Source organism: Temnothorax nylanderi, unplaced genomic scaffold, assembly GCF_030848795.1.
Source record: "Temnothorax nylanderi isolate EJ_2023f unplaced genomic scaffold, tnyl_v1.0 TNYL_tig0640_pilon, whole genome shotgun sequence".
In the NCBI taxonomy this organism is placed as follows: Eukaryota; Metazoa; Arthropoda; class Insecta; order Hymenoptera; family Formicidae; genus Temnothorax; species Temnothorax nylanderi.
The window spans coordinates 36,798-55,362 of record NW_027249702.1 but is presented as its reverse complement, the minus strand read 5'-3'; the positions used below and the strand labels follow the sequence as shown (position 1 = coordinate 55,362).

Genomic DNA, 18,565 nt, shown 5'->3' with positions numbered 1-18,565 from the left:
CCTCTCAATTAGGTGCCACGAATCGGGACCACTTTTTCGACTCGCGCGCTATGAAGTTCGACCTTTTTAGCTCTTACTTCGTGCGTAAGGCCCAGTTCAACAGTGGCCAGTTAGCTTAACTAGTAGTTAACTCTCACTCTCCTTCTCTTTCTAACCTTTGAGGTTAGAAAGAGACAGAGAGTGAGAGTTAAGGGTCGGCAGGAGACCCAGGCAAACTCAGGTACACTCAGGTGCACTTTATGCACTAAGTGCACGTTAAACTGCACTTTAACTCCTATTTTATTTATTATAAATTTTTAAGAGCAAAAAATGCAAAATCGGGCTCTTTACCTCCCTGCATTATTATATAAAGAGTGTATAAAAAAAAATTCACGAATCTATGTAACTTATTTTATGAGAAATATGGATATTACGAATTACGGATTCGTAATATCCAGATTTCTCATAAAATAAGTTACATAGATTCGTGAATTTTTTTTTATATACTCTTTATATAATAATACAGGGAGGTAAAGAGCTCGATTTTGCATTTTTGCTCTTAAAAATTTATAATAAATAAAATACGGACTCGCAGCAAGTCGCAGCTAAGCCAACCCGACAGAGGTCTCCACCGTGTCTCCTGCCGACCCTTAACTACTAGTTAAGCTAACTGGCCACTGTTGAACTGGGCCTAAGAGCAGAAGAATGAGAGACGACACGGCCCGGTTTTAGGTGATCCGCGAACGCGATACGCCCTCTGGAACGACGTAAAACGTGCACATGAACTACGTAGCCAATGCGCACGTTTGGGCCACGGGGTAACACATATGTGCACGATTTAGGTTGCGTTCCGTGCTAATGTCGGTAACGCAAAGTTATTGATTTTTCGTTATGTGAGCGAGCGAGAAGGTATAAGAGTGAGCGAGATGACAATAAGAGCGAGCGAGACAGTAATTGGAGTGAGCGAGATGAGAATAACACATGCAGAAGGCTCTGGGGTGGGGATCTGATCGAGGATCGAGCATCGAGTCTTTTCCTTGCGCGCCGTTGTTCTTATCTCGCTCACTCCTGTTACTGTCCTACTCGCTCTTATTGACGACTCGCTTACTTTTATACCTTCTCGCTCGCTCACGTAACAGCTGTGTTTTAAGACCGACACGCTTTAGAATTTATGCAAATTATCACATTTAACATTTTTTATATACACCGGGATACACATGTATAATTATATTATAATAAACGATTTACGACAACGAATCGAGAATAATTTTATTCAATGCAACTCGCTATAACTGTTACTCATTATTACTTATAGTACTACTGTGACACTTATATATTATACTGTTTCTAACGCGACGATGTATGTACACGCAATTTTTTTTTTTTTTTTTTTTTTAGCAGGGAGGGGAAAATGCCTGACGCACACCCGCGTCGGCCGTCCGGCGGGGTAGTGTGGGGCTTGCACCCACTAAAAACCATAATTTTTTAAGGCTATGCTATATAAACTATTTATATTTAGCTGATGTGCAATTTAAACATAGAACGCATTTTTAAAAAAATTTATCAGAAAACGCAGAAAAAAATTTAAACTTAGAAGTTTTATTTCAATACTTTGTGTTGCTGTTAATGAGCATAACGTAAAGACCACAATCACAGTTGAAATAATTGCATAAATCTTCGACTAACAGGTTTCATCACGGGGAAATATACATAAATGTAGGTTTCCTTTAATAAAAATATTAGTTGTATTTTTGACGTCTTTTTTTCTCATATTTATATTTTACGACGTTTGTTATTGCGAATGATTTATGAAAATCATTGATGTATAGTGCGTGTGTACGTTACTTTTTAGTTTTAGTAGTACTTTTAGTAGTAATACTTTTAATAGTTTAGTTATTATAGTTGTAGAATAACGTGCGCAACACTTAATATGCTTATGTTAATAGCAGCATATAATAAATCTAAATATACTTTTTTAAATCTTTATTATAATTTGCATCTTATTACGCATCATTGATAACAAGAAAATGCATGATTTTACAATTTCGTAGCATGATCACATATTACAACTTTTTATATATTCCGTGATAAGACCTGCTAGTCTACGATTTATGCAATTATTTCAATTGTGATTGCGGTCTTCTATATGAAATTGAAAAATTTATGCTTATTTTTCTCATTACTGGAAATTCATACTCGTTGCAAAGTAACATGACTTGCAAACATATATGCCTCTATCGAGACATAATGGATGCAATGTCATGATACAATGTAGAAAGTATTTCTGTCCATAATGACAGAACGATAAGATGCAATAAAACAATAATAGATTTAAAAAAGTATTGTATTTGCACGTTTTACGTCGTTCCCAGAGGGCGTATCGCGTTCGCGGATCACCTAAAACCGGGCCGTGTCGTCTCTCATTCTTTTGTCTCACTCCCACTTATAGGTTTGTCTCACTCCCACTAACGTCTTCCCTATAAATGGCGGAACCAATCAGGAGTCAGACCGAGGTGTCCTAACTCTTACTAGAGGAACTCTAGTAAGAGCCACCGCACAAGACTCTCGTACGTAGCGTAACATAACGTGAGCCAACACACAAGAAACGTATTGGTTACGGCCGTTACGGCGTTATACGTTTCTTTTCTTGCGTTGATCTACGTTACGTTACCATGCGAGAGCTTGTGCGGAGGCTCTAACCGATACGTTTCTTGTGCGTTGACTCACGTTACGTTACGCTATGTGACCATACGAAAGTCTTGTGCGGTGGCTCTAAACAGATGATCTGTGGGCGGAGATCCGTGGTCATTCCGCACCCGTAGGGGGGCCGGGGCCATCTAAAAAGAAAAGAAGAAGCAGATGTGGGCGGAGACTGCGCGAAACGGACGAGTCTTCGTCCGATCCAACCATGATCTCTCGTTGGACAGAGTATAGCTAAATCTTCAAAAACATGGATATTTTACAAAATATATTTATATAAAATTATATAAAATGACGAGAGAGGAATAAATCATGTTAAAAATATCATACCTTAATTAGAAAAGATAGATTAAAAAATATCTCGTAAAAAGTACTACAAAAAATTGTGTGCATTGTGTTTTCTTTTTAAAAAATTAAGAAACTTTTACAAGGAAACCCACGGAAGTGTCCCTCTTTAATTTTGATGAGCTTTTAGTATGTTGTTCTCTAGATGAAAATAAGGGACAGGTATTTTTTTTATACGTGTCCATACGCGTGTTTAGGGGATTAAACACTCCTCTGAAAAAAATCGACTTTTCTCTTTCGAGCCGAATATCACCGAAACTATAAATGATAGAAAAAAACTTTTTAAACAAAAGTTGAATAATTTAAAGAGTACTTTAAAATAATGGCAAAACATTTTTTTAATTTTAATTTTTTAATAAAAATAAAAAACTTTATTTTGTCATTATTCTAAAGTGCTCTTTAAATCATTCAACTTTTGTTTAAAAATTTATTTTCTATCTCTTATAGTTTCGGAGATATTTAGCCCGAAAGAGAAAAACCGATTTTTTCAAAGGGGTGTTTCACCACCTAAACCAGTGACGGATTTATCAAACTTGCCGCTCTACACATTTGAAATTTTGCCGCCCCTCAAACTTGGTATTAGATAAGTTTTAATTATCAACTCATTTTTTTGTTTTATTATTAACTATTTTATTATTTTTATTATGGTAATTATGCATAAAAAGACCCCACCCGCCAATGACCTTGACCTTGACATATGTTGTCAAGGTCACCCTCCTGAATAAAGACGCCGTCTAAAAACTTCTGAGTGACCTTCAGAAGTTTTTAGACGGCGGTCTTTATTCGTTAAAAAGTTATTAACAAAAAAAGTTTGGAAAATATAGCAGCTATTTTGAGTATTGGAAGGCATAAACGACTAATATTACGTTTTTTTTTTTAAGCAGAGAATACTTTATTTCGCGATTATTTCGCGAAAAAGTCGCTGCTTTACCAAAACACAACATTTAAAGCAGTAAATTGTTGATAAATTGTATATTGAATATGTAAACGTCAGCCAAGGACGTAGGCCTCATTCGTATTGCGCGCGGTTAAGATGGCGTGCGCAGCGGCAACGCCCATTGGCTAGAGACGTTAGTTGTTAACAGCGCCCAGGTATGGCGCGCGGGTTGAGATGGCGTGCGCGGCGGCAACGCCCATTGGCTAGAGGCGTTAATTGGTTAACAGCGCTCGGGTGGCGCGGGATTTCGGTAGCGGCCAGTGTTGCCAGATTGGGCGGAATTCCGCCGAATGGGCGGAAACGTGAGGTCAGTTGGCGGGTCAAAATTTCGATTTGCGGAAATCCGCCAAATGGGCGGGATGGGAAAGAAAAATCCGCGATTTGGGCGAAAATCGTTACATGTCGAAAAATTACTGCGTTTGCGTCTCTTGACCAATGAAAAATGCCCGAATCGCCAACAGCTTCTTTCTCATTGGTCAAGAGACGCAGTCACCCACCAATCGTTAGCGGCTAGTGTAATACGGCCAATACGGGTAAAACACAGTGCATTTTAGAACACAGCTTCTATGTGGAGAGGCGGTAATCGTACGATTCGTACGTAACAACTTTGAATGCTGTTTTTTCATCCTGTGAATAGAAATGGGAAAGTATTCAAAATATACAAAGAAATATAATGAAGACTGGGAGAAAGAACCTATATTTTCTCGTAAGTGATATCTTCTTAACCTCAATACCAAACTTTTCTATGAATTTATTGCATATATTTATAATAGTTTTAAAGTACTCTCTCTCTCTCTTTTTGTGATTTAGATTGGCTTCAAAGGACCTCAGAGGTTCTCATAAACGAAGGAAAGCCTGAGGCTTACTGCAAACTATGCCGCACAACCCTAAGGCCTCATCGAACAGACTTAATGGACCATACCAAAGCCAAAAAGCACAAACAAGCCGAAAGTGCTCTACCTTCTCGTAAAGGCAGCGGTCAGACTATTCTTCAGTCTTATGGTGTGCAATATATGTTTTCGAGTTCTTTTATTTTAGATGTATACGTGGTTTGGTTTGGTGTTTGCTTTACTTTGTCATACTTTTTATTTTCTTTAAGGATTCAAGTCCAAAACGGTTGAATTAAAAATTATCGATCTGAAACTTGCGGCACATGTTGCATGTCACTCCAGTGTCAAAACTGTTGATCATTTGGGTGTGCTACTCAAGAACATTGGAAAGGACAGCAAGCTAAATGAGTTAAGGCTTCATAGAACAAAATGCTCAAAATTAATATGCAGAGTGTTAGCACCATGTATGCTGCGGGAATTAATCGAAGATATCGGCGATAGCTGGTATTCTGTAATCTTGGATGAATCAACAGACAATGCAACTGTGAAGCACTTGGCTTTAATGGTGAGATATTTCAGTTATACCAAGCAGAAAATGATTACGGACTTGTTGGGGCTTGTGGTAACCCCGCAAGCTACAGCGCAAGCATTGTATAATGTCTTCAAGCTCTATATGCAAAAAATTGGCCTGGACTTGAAACATTTGCTTGCTCTGGGAACTGATGGCGCCGCAAATCTGTGCGGCTCTAACTATTCATTATATGCATTGCTAAAACGATATGACTGCCCCCAGCCTACACTTGATTAAATGCATATGCCACGGCCTTGATAAGTGCACCAGTAAAGCAAGTCAATCCCTCCCAGAAAGCCTAGAGTTTCTGTTAAGAGAGTCGCGAAATTGGTTTTCGCATAGTGCATTGCGTAAGATGCAATATGAGGAATTGTACAAGGTGAGATTTTAAAATTTTTTGTGAAAATTGGAAGTTTGTAACCAATGCGATTAAAATGTAATTAATTTAAAATCGGCGAATGCGAAATGCGAGTCGGGCGCGGAACGTGGTGCGCAAATAAAACTTAAAAAACCATGTATTCAGGTGTGATGAACGTTTCGGCTCTTCTTTCGAGCCATCTTCAGCATTTATTGAGACAAGAAGATTCTATTCCTGCAGAGCTCGAGGCAGAAAGCTCCTTTCTTGAGGAGATATGTCGTGACAAGCGAGCTGGTACGCACGGTTATAGTGGACATTTCCACTCAAGGTCTGCAGCAGTCAGAGAAGTACAAAAATTGAAAAATCGCAATAAGATGAATTCGAAAAGTCGCACATTTCGGAAATTAGAGAAGAGTATAAAGTAAAGTTTCACGCATATCGGTTGGTCACGAATTTTTGTCGTGTCGTCACGAAATGGTCACGAAACATTTAAGTAGAGGTGGTATTAAACAAGATAAGTTAGTTGATCATCTGTGTGAATATTTGTGGCGATATACAATAAACGAGCTTGTAAAGCACGCCACGAACCCATGTGGCGCCTCGTTTCGCGTGGAAAGTGTATGCGTGAACTATTTCAACATATATATTAGTCATTTATGCCTTCTAATACTCACATATATTCAATATACAATTTACCAACAATTTACTGCTTTAAATGTTGTGTTTTGGTAAAGCAGCGACTTTTTCGCGAAATAAAGTATTCTCTGCTTTAACAAAAAGACTTCAATTTATCAACAATTTACTGCTTTAAATGTTTTGTGTTTTGGTAAAGCAGCGACTTTCTCGCGAAATAAAGTATTCTCTGCTTAAAAAAAAAAACGTAATATTAGTCGTTTATGCCTTCCAATACTGAAAATAGCTGCTATATTTTCCAAACTTTTTTTGTTAATAACTTTTTAACAAATAACGACCGCCGGCTAAAAACTTCTGAAGGTCACTCAGGAGGGTGACCTTGACAACATATGTCAAGGTCAAGGTGGTGACCTTGACAACATATGTCAAGGTCAAGGTCATTGGCGGGTGGGGTCTTTTTATGCATAATTACCAAATGTATTTTATCAATATATGTTATCAAAATGTTTTTTTTTTTTGCATTTTTTACATGGATCAATCAGCGAAGCGCGAAACTCCATACGAACTTAAACCCTGTCCTGGGAACAGAAGCACACGGTGTGCCCCTGCGTATGTAAATGTGCTGCACAATTATGATTCGTTTATGTTTGATCAGTTTGTTTATGAATTTTAACGGTAATCTCATAATTAGGAGAATGGCGAGTACGAGACATTGGATAGTATGGGACACTCGATACTTCTTGTATTATCCGATACATCCATAGATAGCCTGTTGTAACGACCTTTACCACCTTTATGTTATAGTACCGAAGCCAACTTACCACGTGTAGTCACTTGGAGTGAAACAATTTATCGGATAATACAAGAAATATCGAATATTCCATACTACCCGCCGTTCCCCTGTATTCCTTCGAATTAAAAAGTTTTCGCAGAATATAAAAAAGTAAACAATAAAACATTTCTTAATTCTGTGCTATCCGATTAATCAATTTTCATAGTAGGTATTATTCAGAGTTTTTCAACATTTTTCGGAATGATAAACTACCTACCACTTCCATATGCTCACCAAATTTTGAAAGAAAAATTACAATCTCGCCGCAAATCTGCCGGCCCTACGCTTCAGCGTAGTGTATAGGGCAAATCCTAAACACGCGCATGGGCTGCATGGGAACGTATAAAAAAATACAGTCCCTTATTTTCATCTAGAGATCAACATAATAAAAGCTCATAAAAATCGGAGAGGGACACTTCCGTGGGTTACCTTGTTAGATGGTCTTGTATATATTCGTATAAAATTAATAGAAGACATTATGAAAATTCAGCATATATTTTTTTAAATTACATTACAAATAATAATTCTGCGATATTACAGGTACGCTGTATACATTCCCCTATTTCTACCGGCTATGATACCGGTGTTGTTGTCGCTCAAGAATATACGAAGGTACTACTTCCCTGGAAAGGATAGTACAGAGAAAATGGTAGATCTTAGAGAAAGTAAAAATGACGAGGACAGTAGATCGAAAACCGAGTAAAAGTCACTTATTCTGACTGGTATTACATTCATACAGTCGTGTGATTGCTCGTTTAAAATTATTTCAATTGAAAGGTAATGTGTTACGATAACAAAAATATAATTTCAAGCGGGGGCTCCTATCTAAGCTTTTATTCACGCGTTGTAGCATTAAACGTATCGCATTTCGAGTATCTTTAATATAATTTGGATGCAACATAAATTTAGGATCACATAATCTTGACGATCGTTAAATACCAGCACAGTTCTAACAATTTCTTACTAGCTGTCGCACACAACAGACGTATCAATATTTCGTGCGAAAACAAAAATGCTGAAAGAAAACATGTGAGAACCGATAACAGTTTTGTTTTATTTCAAAAAGAGAAATGTTTGGTAAGATACGTGTGTACGAGTGTATATATTTATGCAAAAAAATATAATAAACGATTTTTCTCTTGAGCTACTTTCTTTTTCTCATTTGTTCCTTCAAACGATGAAATCTCTTAGCAAGGTTTTGAGTAATCCGCAGATGTTGAATGGCTGATGGCAGAGAACGAAACGTAGGCTCTTTTACGTCTATCGTAGTCATAGACGTACAGCAAGGCAGAGAAAACCGTATACGTAACTACGTTCGTATCGTCACGTATCGACACGATGACTTTACGTTTACGTAGTTACGTATACACTGTTCTCTGCCTTGTTTTACGTCTATGACTACGATAGACGTAAGAGACTACGTTTCGTTCTCTGCCATCAGTCAATAGCTTAAGGGCCTTGGCACATAGAAAAATTTAAGCAGTAAAACTTAAGCAGTATAAGAAATCAACGGTATGGATTCGCTACCGCTTAGGGCCGTGCCTTAAGTTCTTGACTGTAATTGGCTGATTTGCTTACTGCTTGAGTTTTACTGCTTAAGTTTTTCTATGTGCCACGGCCTTAAAGCGTCGTCTACAATGGCAGCAGGAGTATGCAGTAAGACGTAAGCAGTAAGCTATTGACCAACCACAGTCGATTATTCTTGAATTGTAAAAATCCCATTAGTCAATAACTTACTGCTTACGTCTTACTGTATACTCCTGCTGCCATTGTAGACGACGCTTAAAACATCTCGTTCTTGCCTATGTTCTTTTTTTTTTTCTTTCATTCACTTATTCACTCATATGTTACAGACTGATTTGTATAAGACACAATTCGGCTTATTGAAATTATCATCGACAGTTGAAATTTGACATTTGCGGTTATTGGAATACATCAAACAATGCAAATTCATGATATATCCCACGCATACATATCGATATACATACACATACTCAGCCGAGATACACACCACGCATTCAAAATACAAGCAAATTCCACACGACATCCTCCCTCTCGCATTCTTCAGCGATCAGATTCCAAAAGTTAATAATTTGATTAGATCGTTAGAGAATTATGAGTTTTATATACACGCGCGTATATCAAATCAATCCTCAACCACGTTATCAAAACATTACAAAAAATTACGAACGTCAAGTTGCTATAAAAAAACGAGAGAGAAAGATCGTATATGTCCATCTACCGTGAGAGACTGCTTTCCTACTGATCTACAATAATTTATATAAGAGTTTAACGTCATTCGATAAGAGAAGAACATAGTAATAAAAAAATAACCAAGTAATAATAAAATAGCTGCTCGACACTCATTAGCCAATATAAAATGTATTTTTTTAAAGAAAAAATAAAAAATAAAAGGACCATACGTAATACGGTCAACAAAGTAAAATAATTGCTTCAGAAATGCTGTGCTCACGACAAATAGTAACAATAAATAGAATATCTTGACGTAAATAAAAAGTCTTGATTGCGTGTGTTTTAACTTTGTCAAGAACTTAAAAAACGATAATAGTAATAATACTATATGTATAAATGACATTGTTAATGGAAAATGCGAAAATAACACGCGAGAGCTATATGTCGATGAACATTGCTAATGAGAGACATTATGAAAAGAAGCAATCTTATTAGCAAAAGCAGCTAATAATTGCTATAACTAACAATCGCTTATTATAAATATAACAACAATACAGCATCATCGTTATATCTATGGTGTTCGCGTCGATCTCAAATGGTAGCTGGACATTGTTAAGGGTAAAAATAAATTAGTTTATCGAACCAATGAACTTATCTGTATGAAAAAAAGATAGAAAAAAGAAAAACCAGTAAAGAGCAATTAAGTCAACAAGGACTTTCAACTAATTGTATCGCATGTTGCAGAGCATCAGCGATATTCTGAAAAACAGGTACACCTTCACGCGTTGCGTAGTCCGACAGGTACATCCTCCCCCGGTTGTAATCTTTTCGGGCTTGTTCAGTCAGCTAAATAAATCAAAAGAAAATAACGATATATCACATCTCTATTATAGTAGTGAAAAAAAAGAAATTTTTTCCTACAAATGCCTAGTGTAAATATGTATAGTAGGTCGCACAACTTTTCAATAATATATGGAAGTTAATTTCTATTAACTGCTACATTACATATTATACGACACTTGAAGCTTAATTTCCCAAAGATGATCTCTTATTGTTAGTCTTAAGTAATTCGATAAATCTGCGTTGAGTTATTGTTAATAGACTTGTTATTCATTATATTCATTATATATTATAGTAATTGTTTGTTTATTTGTTGTGTTTGTGTATGAAAGGGAGGGGGGGTATAAAATATATCAGTCGTACTTGGTCATCAGACACAATAGAACCCTCGGGAAGAGTTTGAACACAGAGGACGAGCTTAGCGCGCAGTCCAATCAAATGAGCTGCCAATGCCATGATGGCGATGCCGCGCGAATGCTGCGGCACTATCAACAGGATCAGTCGTGAGTTCTTTATCTTCTGCAATTCCTGCGGCAATACTCTTACGTTGTACTCATTCAGGCTAGGTCGGTGCAAAGACAATCTCATCGACCTGGAAGATCGTAAATGGGAAAGAAGACCACGTTTAACTGGTCGAGAAGTGATCATCATTAGGCTACTACTGATACTCACTCTATCAACGGTACTGCGGAAGATTCTAACCAAAACAGATCTTTACTGACAACGCCAATATAAATGTCCCTCTTCTCGAACTCTTGGACAAAGGAATTAGTCCAATCTGAAAAGGTTTAAATCCTTCATAGCTGAACGCAAACTCCGTTTTTTTACCTGCTCTACGAAATAGATGAAATCGAGCGCTCAATCTTGGGAAGTGAGAAAATGAAAAGTTCAGGTGGCAAGAAGTATAGACAGTGAGTATATCGAAGATCGTGGGAAATTGTTGAAAATCAGAAATACCTAGGAAGTGATTAAAAGGATGTACGATAACTCGTCGCAAGAAATTTGAGGTCTTCCTACATAATATATTCCATACTGAAGGTATCTCACTTTCACAAGAGATGCCATTACTCTTCGTCCGCGTCCACAATGACTCGCTGGCTAGAACGCAAAACTGCTCGAAATTGATTCGCAATTCAGTTGGGTCACCTTTCGCCGGGAATCCGTCTATCAATGTCCTGTAGATTTCTGCGTGGCGAACACATCGTACTTTAATAGTTTATTTTTGTCAAAACACAAATCTGTTAAACGCCATGAGATATGATACGCGAACATTACCGGACTTATTCACCGTGTTGAGCAGATCCGAAAGAGACACATTGTTGCACATTGTGTTCGACTGCAACATTATCCAGGCCTGGAAATAAAAAGAAATTGTATTGACTTTGATGAATTTTTCAAAATATTTGATGTGATAAAATGTACATACTTCCCCTAACTTTACTGTGCCACTATCATCAACGTCCATAGATTTGAAAATTTCCCGCAATTTTCTAACATGTAAATAAAATTTCCTTATAAATCATTTGTAAATGCTCTTTATGTTATTCCTACATGATATGATATTTTTGCACATGCCGATTTAGAAACATTCGAGAAACTTTTGGAGAGGAGATAAAAAGAACTAAAACAAACAATTCTTGCTTAACTATATTCTTGTTCGGAATACCTAGATATCAAATAAAAAAATATATGAAATATTCTTACACATATATCTCGCATATCTTACGCAGCACTTTGATCAACACAATGTCCTCATTCAAACTTTCAAGAATCTGATCAGCAAACTTATTTAAATGCCACGTTATTTACCGAATACATCTTATTACTAAAGCTCAGAAATTACCGTCTCCTATAGCCGACTTCTTTAGACGCCTTAGTGACTAAACATTGAGAATAAGTGCTATAGAAACACATCAATCTGTGTATCAGAGTTGATGGCTGTAATGTCAAATTATTACTTGTTACTAAGTAATCGCTTAAGGGGTCATTCTACTTTGACGGCCCAAAAACTAAGGCTATTTTTAACCATTTTTTTCACAGTAAATACACCATATAATGAAATAAATCTTTTGGGGATTTATTAGGGCACTCTTAAATAACACCAAAAAATTTTTGTCATAATTTAAAAAATTTTTTACTTTATCGTTTTTACAGCATCAAAAAAAAGAGATGCAAGTCCGCTGCGTTGATCAGTTTTTTCATTCAGGCTTACCTGAAACAAAAAGTCAAAAAGATTCTTAATCTGTATGAGTGTCGCTATGTCCCGAACTAAAATCAGGTCAAAATGTTTATTTTATCTTACTTTTTACATTAAAAAATACCCCCCAAAAAAGGTGATTTTTTCAAACTTTTCTTCAAACCGGCGCCATTTTGTTACTTTTAAACAAAAATTATTAATTGAGGTTCGGGACATAGCGACACTCATACAGATTAAGAATCTTTTTGACTTTTTGTTTCAGGTAAGCCTGAATAAAAAACTGATCAACGCAGCGGACTTGCATCTTTTTTGACACGCCATTTTGACGCTGTAAAAACGATAAAGTAAAAAATTTTTTTAATTATGACAAAAATTTTTGGTGTTATTTAAGAGTGCCCTAATAAATCCCAAAAAGATTCATTTCATTATATGGTGTATTTACTGTGAAAAAAATTGTTAAAAATAGCCTTAGTTTTTGGGCCGTCAAAGTAGAATGACCCCTTAAACATGAACAATCCCAAAGAATGCAATTTGTGTTACTCTTTCCAAATATCTTATTAAACTGTTTTTTTTATTAAATTATTACAAATAAAAACTAGCATTGTTTATTAATCTATTTAATATGATTTTAATTTCATAACTTTCAGACATCAAACACGACGTGATATTTCCGAAATTAAACATTTCCGAATATATTATTGAGCAACAATTGTTTGTTTTAATTCTTATTACATCTTACTGTTTATATCAAGATATTGTTAAATTATCTTACACATATTTACATATAATATAGACAGGCAATTAGAAACTTACACTGCATCCATTCCATTCTGAGTAAGCGAGATTCTTATAGGTCTAATGCCATCCTCAGTGCTCATGCAATCCTGCACGTTGATCTTTTCACGTAACATCTATGTGTACATAGTATATATATATATGTATATTAATCATTAATTTTGATGCATTTGTTATTAATTAGAGTCATTACCTTGGACGTACAGTGAAGAGCAACTGATACGCTCTCGAATATTGGTATCCTTTGCCTTTCCATTAGGTACTGAAGCACTAACAAGCCATTCATCAAATCATAATATTCCCTGAAAAATAAAATATGTACTGATAAGAGAAAAAACATAGCAATCAAATGAAAGCATTAAATCAATTAATCTGTTTGAAACAACACGTACTGCGTGGAAACAGTCTCTCCGAGTATAGTCTGTCCCTGACGATATGGATAAATGACAAGAACCAAGGACTCGCTACGCGTAGCTGCCAGTTGAGCTGCTTCGATGATGCCCGCGCTATTGCGTGTTTGGTTGTCAATGACAAACAACAAGACTCGCGCCGTCTGCTTTGCCTCGTACTCTTGAGCTATTAATTCCGGACCCCATTGTGACACTTGCTGCGATACATAATCCAATTACGATATCTCACATGCAATTATGAACAAAAAAAAACAAGGAAGATAAACTACTTACAGGATTATAATAAGTAATGCCAAGGTTCTGAAGAGTCGGTATCGCTATGTCTGATCTCCAGGTAGTTGGATTACAAGACCCGCCCAAAAATACCTCATATGCCATCCTCTCTAAGCAATTAATCGATAAATAAGTAATAATGAAGTTGCCTCATCGACACAATTGAACGGTGTTCCGCGAACATTCTTTGTTGACTTACTTGAGCCAGTTTTGTGATTAATGCCTTTTCCATCACCGTGTAATGAGCAAGAGGCGTTCATAGGAACAGCTGCTGTTCTACAGGTGAATATGAATAAATGTATGTAGTATAATCTCAATCTTTTAATTCATATACCGATCCAGTATTATCACACTCGACATATATATAATGACTTAAATTTGCAGGACTATGTTTAAATGATAATATTTAAATGATTATTCCATTCGACTGTGCATATAAGCCTGTGTATATACACTGACTCACGAAATTCTATGATTAGGAATAAACTTTTTCAGTTTTGCAACCATCACTACGTTGACCGCACATAACCATTATAAATACATTTTACAATTTTTTGTATGAAAACATATATCAAGATATCTACTACCTGGAAAAACATTTGAGAAGAAGATGTAATTGCAAACCTATCATAAGCCAAACTATCCGTTTTTATATTCCTTTTTATCAGCTTTTTATTTATTCTTTTTTCCAAAATAATTGGTTACATTTCGATTAATGTTCTTTTTTAAATCAACTCTTCTTAAATTTTATAATTATGAAATAATCTAAATAAATAATAATATTTAATTTGGAAAGTAATCTACACTGGTGGAAATGGAAAAAAGAACACCATGATGGGCTGATGTATTCACTACTAACGTACATGTAAGGTACCCCCAATACAATAAAGATTTCCATATGTTGTACGATCTTGTCTTTTTTATCATGCACCGTGCTCGACCGTACGATTGACATATCGAGTATCATAAAGTGTTCTTGATATTCTATTTTCCATTTCCACTAGTGTATTCTTTTTTTTGCAACTTTGCTTATAATTTTTTATAAAATTATAATTTTTAAAAATCAAACAATCAAATAGTCCATTTATTCCTGAAGAGATTATAAAAAAAATTTAGTATTTTCCAAGAAAAAGCTACATAAAAATCTAAAAATGTAATATTATAAGAAAATGCTTTGTTATTATTTCACGTCATTATCTCACATTCTTTGCAATGATTTATTTCAAATAAATGCTACAAATAAAGGATGTGGCATCGATATATCGAAATATATCAATACAAAAGATTGCAGATTTCGAAAAATAAAATAAACCCAAATTATCGTTTTTGCTCGTTTTTCTCTATTTCTTCTTATTATTTTGATATTTGTAAGGACCTAAGATTTATGCTTCGCGTATAATCGCATAATTTGTAAAAACCTATTGAAACAAACTCTTTTCACTATTCTAAGTGTTGGGACACCAGTAGAACCCGATTATTTATGCGCACAATAACGCATAATTGAGACCTTTCGCAGCATAATGTCATTTTCCCGCATAATTTCGCATAATGTTGCCAAAACACCGTCTTTCATCATAACATATCATAATTTCACGAGTTTAATCACACTTAATCGATATACATTCAAATTTCGCGCCGTGAACCTATTGGGATGTCTGTGAAGTTGACATATCATTTTCCAGCAGATCAAAAATAAAAGGAAGTTCTTGTCGCAGTCGAGTTCTATAGTTCCTGATACTTTTTAGTAATGTTCTGGTGATTTTACCCAAAAAACAGTCAATCGAAAAAATGATCTGCTAACTTCCCGTAGCAGATCATTTTCTAGCAGATCAAAAATAAAAAAGAGTTCTTGTCGCATGCAGTCGAGTTCTATAGTTCCTGATAATTTTTAGTAATAGTTCTGTTGATTTTGCCAAAAAAAAGTCCATTGAAAAAATTATCTGCTAGTTTTCTGAAATCTCGGAGTTCCGGTTTATTTAAAATATTTTTCGAATAGTTCTGAGCATACTGAAGCATTTTCTAAAGAGTTCCCGACACTAGCAATGTTGTATGATTGTTTAAAAAATTAATACCGCCCAAAAACCGAGTACTTAGAGAGAAAAGAGTGATATGCTGTACGAAATGTAACAGTTCCGGTTTATCTAAAATATTTTTCGAATAGTTCTGAGCGTACTGAAGCATTTTCTACAGAGTTCCCGACACTAGCAATGTTGTATAATTTTTTTATAAATTAATACCGCCCGAAAGCCGAGTATTTAGAGAGAATAGGGTGATATACTGTACGAAATGGCGCAGTTCCGGTTTATCTAAAATTTTTTCGAATAGTTCTGAACATACTAGAGCATTTTCTAAAGAGTTCCCGACACTGGCAATGTTGTATGATTTTTTTTATAAATTAATACGGGAAGTTAGCAGATCATTTTTTCGATCGACTGTTTTTTGGATAAAATCACCAGAACTATTACTAAAAAGTATCACTAGTATCAGGAACTATAGAACTCGACTGCATGCGACAAGAACTCCCTTTTATTTTTGATCTGCTGGAAAATGATATGCCAACTTCACAGACACCCTATTGGGTGCATCCAGGAGCGCCACCGTGAGCGGCGGTGCTCTGGATGCATCCATTGGTGTGCTCTTCGGTAGAAAACGGAGGGATCTCGTAACGGTCGTAATCTATTAAAAAGCGCGACGTATATTGTGCCAATTCGTGTCTTCTGGAGAGTGCAAAGTACATCGAAAAATTGTACTCATTAAACTCCATCTCTACTGCTAGACAGTGGTTTGTCCCAAAGCAATAATGGTATTTAAGTACATACTAAGAAACAAGATCATACACACTAAAATTAAGCTTATTTTAGACCGCATAATTTTGCATAATTTCAATAAAATTTCAAGCATAATCAGGCATTTTTAAATGCATAAATCTTAGGTCCTTAGATATTTGAAACAAATAATTCTAGTCTTTTCCACATGAATTATATGAATATTCTGCATGAATAAGAAATAACTAAGCATTCTAGATAATCAAATTTTAAAATTTAATATAAAAATATGTTTGAATTTTGCCTGAAAATTTGAACGAAAATGCCTGGAAAATAAGAAAAGTTGTTTCTACAATTTGAATAAATATCCTGTAAACGGTTATCATAATGCTTCGGAAGATAAGTACGTTAACAATATTATTAACCCTTAAGGTGCATACGTGGGTCTACGGCGTCCGAACCAAAGTGATATCTGCTCGTAACTGTAAAACTTGCAAGCCTGTCAGAAGATATTAAATAAACGATGTTTATCAAAATGACTATAAAATCGTCAACTACAATGTAGACAGATGTTTCATGAATTTTTTTAGATTTTTTAAAATACTTTAAGGTAAAGAAAAATAGCGTTGAACGTGACAGACTCACGCATGCACTTAGAAGGTACCGAAAAAACGTACGCACTTTAAGGGTTAATGAAAATTTATTATTCAAAGCTATGCAATAAATATTTGATAATTTTTTATGGTAATAAAAATGACAGTTATTCCAAATCATAAAAATGTATCAGTCTATATAACAGCAAAAAAGCATCAATAATATCAATGGTAAATATCATAAAATTTCATCAGAGTGTGATAATATAACATACTAAATAGTATGTTATAAATAGTAGCATGGATTAATCGTTTTGTAACTGAACGTACTTCCAAATATCAAATAATTTTGTAACGACAGACATCGCGTTGCGTTTCATCATTGCTTTTAAATATCCCTACTATAATCATGATTAAATGTTCAATATTTTTGCCTGAAACATATAGATTTCCGTTCAACCTGATAATGGATTAATCAAAGATACATAGAAAAAAACTTTGATTTATTTTAGCGCAAATAATAACTTAGCTTGCAAGGAATGGAAGTTATTGCATAAGAAAATTATATGTGATGTCTTCAAAAATGCTGAGAAGTACCTAACAAAGTCAAACCTGTCAATATATTTAAAGTTTTTATGTTACCCTCGCTCGCACAGACGTGCCAGTTCTGCGGCAAATATGCAGAATTCTTCTAACATTATACAGGCATCGGTATAATCAGGACAATCGTCAGCATCAGCCGCAGCTTGTTGCACAGCTGCAAGCAGTTTGGAAGTAACAGCATCACGTATATTTCTTGTATCTGAAACAGCAAGTGATTCTCCTTTCTCTCTGTTTCGGCATCGTTGATTAAATAACAATTAAATGCAGATAAGAAAAAAATGTATCACCCTTACACTGGAGATACTGGTGATCGTTAAGTTTATGCTCAATTAATATCTGGCGATAAATATTCCTCATCATTAAACTATGCGGTGATTTAAATGCCTACTTCTGGAAATACGTATTTATGTTCCTCTCATAGGGATTTTCAAGCTTTTCCTATAAAAAATATATATAAATTAGGATTGTGTAACTGAGGCAAACAAAACAATTTTGTTAAGTAAGAATATACTTTATAGTATATAATATACAATATAATAAATATTAACAATTATCTTCAATTTTAAATATATAATTATAATTAACCTTGATGACATTTTGGTTAGACATGCCAGTGCATTAAATGCTTCCTATCAAGAATAAAAATTTATTCTGGCCTCTTCTCGTTAAAAATGGTTCATCAAGCTCATCTGTGAATACAATACAAAGAAA

At 35.2% G+C, this 18,565-nt stretch overlaps 3 protein-coding genes across 6 annotated transcripts in view; 2 read left to right on the top strand and 1 right to left on the bottom strand.

Moving 5' to 3' along the window:
* LOC139784528 (GPI transamidase component PIG-S-like) overlaps positions 1–8,328 on the top strand; it is a 43,231-nt gene extending 34,903 nt beyond the window's left edge. The window contains exon 5 of the mRNA XM_071723710.1: positions 7,726–8,328. Coding sequence (XP_071579811.1) covers positions 7,726–7,888 — 163 coding nt within the window. The 3' untranslated portion in view covers positions 7,889–8,328. The remainder of the gene's footprint in view (positions 1–7,725) is intronic.
* LOC139784529 (uncharacterized) lies at positions 711–7,342 on the top strand. 2 transcript variants are annotated; one of them, XR_011721599.1, is made up of 4 exons: positions 711–4,667; positions 4,772–4,963; positions 5,061–5,741; positions 5,886–7,342. XR_011721599.1 is itself a non-coding variant. In XM_071723711.1 (3 exons), the coding sequence occupies exons 1-3, from the start codon at positions 4,601–4,603 to the stop codon at positions 5,597–5,599; spliced, it is 798 nt and encodes a 265-aa protein (XP_071579812.1). In that variant the 5' UTR covers positions 711–4,600; the 3' UTR covers positions 5,600–7,342. The 2 variants fall into 2 exon arrangements, 1 of the variants encoding a protein (XP_071579812.1); XM_071723711.1 differs by having other exon boundaries at positions 5,061–7,342.
* On the bottom strand, positions 7,662–18,209 carry LOC139784527 (uncharacterized). Of its 3 annotated transcripts, none has more exons than XM_071723707.1 (13): positions 18,148–18,209; positions 17,894–18,053; positions 14,093–14,169; positions 13,894–14,003; positions 13,603–13,817; positions 13,404–13,512; positions 13,229–13,326; positions 11,645–11,708; positions 11,494–11,572; positions 11,176–11,403; positions 10,891–10,996; positions 10,582–10,810; positions 7,662–10,224 (listed from the first exon to the last, which is right to left on the bottom strand). In XM_071723707.1, the coding sequence occupies exons 2-13, from the start codon at positions 17,947–17,949 to the stop codon at positions 10,084–10,086; spliced, it is 1,512 nt and encodes a 503-aa protein (XP_071579808.1). In that variant the 5' UTR covers positions 17,950–18,053; positions 18,148–18,209; the 3' UTR covers positions 7,662–10,083. The 3 variants fall into 3 exon arrangements, with proteins under 3 accessions (XP_071579808.1, XP_071579810.1, XP_071579809.1); XM_071723709.1 differs by having other exon boundaries at positions 11,266–11,403; XM_071723708.1 differs by lacking the exon at positions 18,148–18,209 and adding an exon at positions 17,582–17,685 and having other exon boundaries at positions 17,894–17,931.
* Positions 18,210–18,565: the final 356 nt, after the last annotated feature.

Coding starts and splice junctions, on each gene's coding strand:
- LOC139784529 (XM_071723711.1), top strand. CDS start 4,601: ATGGGAAAGTATTCAAAATATACAAAGAAATATAATGAAGACTGGGAG. Junction 4,668..4,771: donor GAAAGAACCTATATTTTCTC/GTAAGTGATATC, acceptor TTTGTGATTTAG/ATTGGCTTCAAAGGACCTCA. Junction 4,964..5,060: donor GACTATTCTTCAGTCTTATG/GTGTGCAATATA, acceptor ATTTTCTTTAAG/GATTCAAGTCCAAAACGGTT.
- LOC139784527 (XM_071723707.1), bottom strand. CDS start 17,949: ATGTTAGAAGAATTCTGCATATTTGCCGCAGAACTGGCACGTCTGTGC. Junction 13,327..13,403: donor CTCTTCACTGTACGTCCAAG/GTAATGACTCTA, acceptor ATGTACACATAG/ATGTTACGTGAAAAGATCAA. Junction 10,225..10,581: donor CTATTGTGTCTGATGACCAA/GTACGACTGATA, acceptor TGATTTATTTAG/CTGACTGAACAAGCCCGAAA.